Source organism: Corticium candelabrum, chromosome 20 (genome assembly GCF_963422355.1).
Source record: "Corticium candelabrum chromosome 20, ooCorCand1.1, whole genome shotgun sequence".
NCBI lineage: Eukaryota > Metazoa > Porifera > Homoscleromorpha > Homosclerophorida > Plakinidae > Corticium > Corticium candelabrum.
The window spans coordinates 1,098,316-1,100,815 of record NC_085104.1 but is presented as its reverse complement, the minus strand read 5'-3'; the positions used below and the strand labels follow the sequence as shown (position 1 = coordinate 1,100,815).

Sequence of the window (2,500 nt, the reverse complement as noted above, 5' to 3'; positions counted from 1 at the left end):
GCTCAACATCACCACCTGCAGCAATCACATCTCGATCACCATCTTCAGACTTGAAGACAAATCGTTTGTTTGCGACGCTTCTATCTGTGTTTATCACAACAGAAAATCCACTGCGTGGTTGTTGTCCAGTCATTCCAACATCGTGCTCCTCCATCTCACCGTACGAGAAATCTTCATGTTCAGATGGTAGTTGGACTGCTGACGTATGCATCGATAGAGGACTACAAACCTGCTGTGTAATGTCTGAGGAGATGGACAGACTTGGATCAGTACGAGATCGTTGGGCTATCGAAAACAAGTCGTAACAAGAAGATTGAAAGTTTGTGCTGTTTGGGTGTTCTTACGTTGGTCTTGATTGTTCCAAAACAATTGAATGGGTATTTGTTGTTGTCCTTGTTGTATGTGTTTTCCACCTCGTTTAGCTCTGGCAGCGGATTCCTGTGTAGAAACAATGAGAGCTCTCAACACCATGAAGATGGCTTTAGTACCACACCACAGTGATACACAATGGACATGTGTAATTTGTTATTGAGAGATGCATTCCTCCAATACAATAGCCTAGTGTATTGTGAGATGCATTCCTCCAATACATATAGACTAATATATTGTGAGATGCATCCCCCCAATACAATAGTCTAATGTATTGTGAGATGCATCCCTCCAATACAATAGTTTAGTGTATTGTGAGATGCATCCCTCCAATACAGTAATCTAATAATAAAAAATACATCTGGTTTTTAATATTAATTAAACAGTCACCACTGTGTGTGCCTTACATGACTATCGAAAACAACAGTTGCATATCGCTTGGCAGGAAAGCACGAAACTCTCACAACGTTTCCAAATTTCCCAAAATGTCCACCAATAACCTCTCTCGTATTCAATTCATTCGGAATCTGCTTCACGTGAAGTGACGTCTTCAAACTAATATCACCAGGCCAAACATGTCCAGCAACCCCACCACCATGCATCACAGCCTCTTGTTTCCGTTTTACCAGCTGTAAGTTGGACGCTGCTCTAAAGCCGTCTTGCCTGGTAGAAGCAGCGGCCTCAACGGCTGCTGCAAACATGTTGGTGCTTGTTAGTGTTGGCCGAGATGGTTGTTCTGACTTTGTTTCATCTGATGCTACACGTGATGCAATTTGAGTAAACGGCGGTGGAGCTGACTCTGTGTGGTGTCTAGTAATATAACAAATGAGTGTTTTATTGGATACAAGTGTTCGTGTTCAAACAACTTCCAACCATCGATATGTCTATTCATCTGTCAGTAAGTTTGTCTGTTTGTCTGTCTGTCTGTCTGTCTGTCTGTCTGTCTGTCCCAATCGCACAAAATCTCTACCAAACTAAAACTCTACAGAAACCAGCCCTATATAGGACTGTACAGTAAAGCACATTAATAATTGTGTATATTGTTCATTCTCTTCACTTTCCTTGTATGTTCCAGTAAGCGGGATGTCTTCCTGGTAATCACTCTAGTGTTAAATTGTTGTAGTCAATCAGTTTAATGGTCTGTCCGTCTGTCTGTCAATCAATCAATTTGTCTGGCTGTATGTCTGTCCATCTGTCTGTCTGTCTATCTATCCATTTATCTGTCTGTCAGTCAATCTGTCTGTTTTTCTGTCCGTCCGTCTGTCAGTCTGTCTATCTGTCTGTCAGTCAATCAGTTTAATTGTCTGTCTGTCTGTCTGTCTGTCTGTCTGTCTGTCAATACATATATTTTCACACATCATCGCTATTACAGTCTAAGACAATTAGAACTAAAATCACAAAGTCTGTCTGTCAATCAATTTGTCTGGCTGTATGTCTGTCCATCTGTCTGTCTGTCCGTCCGTCCGTCTGTGTGTCAGTCAATCAGTCTGTTTGTCTGTCTGTCCATCTGTCTGTCAGTCAATCAGTTTGTCTGTCCATCCATCTGTCAGTCAATCAGTCTGTTTGTCTGTCTGCCTGTCTGTCTGTCCATCTATCTGTCTTTCAATTAATCAATCTGTTTGTCTGTCTGTCTCTAGAAGCACTAACACTGCCATCGGTCTTCTACCCATCAGCTCTATTATATCAAAAGAAACAACAAAGATACGTGCAGCTCCTCACGTTTGTTGCATTCTCGCCGGCCTCTTTCTCACACCCTTAAAAAATGGATTCGCTCTATCACCATCCTTCACACCTTCATCACCAGAAACAGATTCCTCATCCACTTCATTTCCACTCCTCAAAATGTCAGTCTTCAACTTTGCATGAAAAGGATTCAACTGAGTTGCAGCTGATGATGCGTCAGGTTGTCCAAACTCGTATTGTTGGTCTCCAGTTGCTGTTGGAAATGATATTAATGGCTGCTTGAGTGATGATGGCACGTTCCTTCCAGGTGATGCTCCTGCATTGCTTAATCTGTTTCTGCCTCCAATATGAGATGGGAGGGAAGAACTAGTGAGCATTCCTCTACCCCTTCCTTGTACATAAACCAAATGTCTGTTAACTAAATATAGCAAACCATTGAAAACGTGTC

At 41.9% G+C, this 2,500-nt stretch overlaps 1 protein-coding gene across 1 annotated transcript in view; it reads right to left on the bottom strand.

Moving 5' to 3' along the window:
- Positions 1-2,500, bottom strand: part of LOC134196034 (germinal-center associated nuclear protein-like) — a 14,740-nt gene that overhangs the window by 12,184 nt on the left and 56 nt on the right. The window contains exons 1-4 of the mRNA XM_062665116.1: positions 2,089-2,500; positions 782-1,179; positions 345-479; positions 16-285 (exon numbers count right to left, since the gene is read on the bottom strand). The exon at positions 2,089-2,500 is cut by the window's right edge and continues 56 nt beyond it. Of these exons, the coding sequence (XP_062521100.1) occupies positions 16-285; positions 345-479; positions 782-1,179; positions 2,089-2,429 (1,144 nt within the window). The 5' untranslated portion in view covers positions 2,430-2,500. The remainder of the gene's footprint in view (positions 1-15; positions 286-344; positions 480-781; positions 1,180-2,088) is intronic.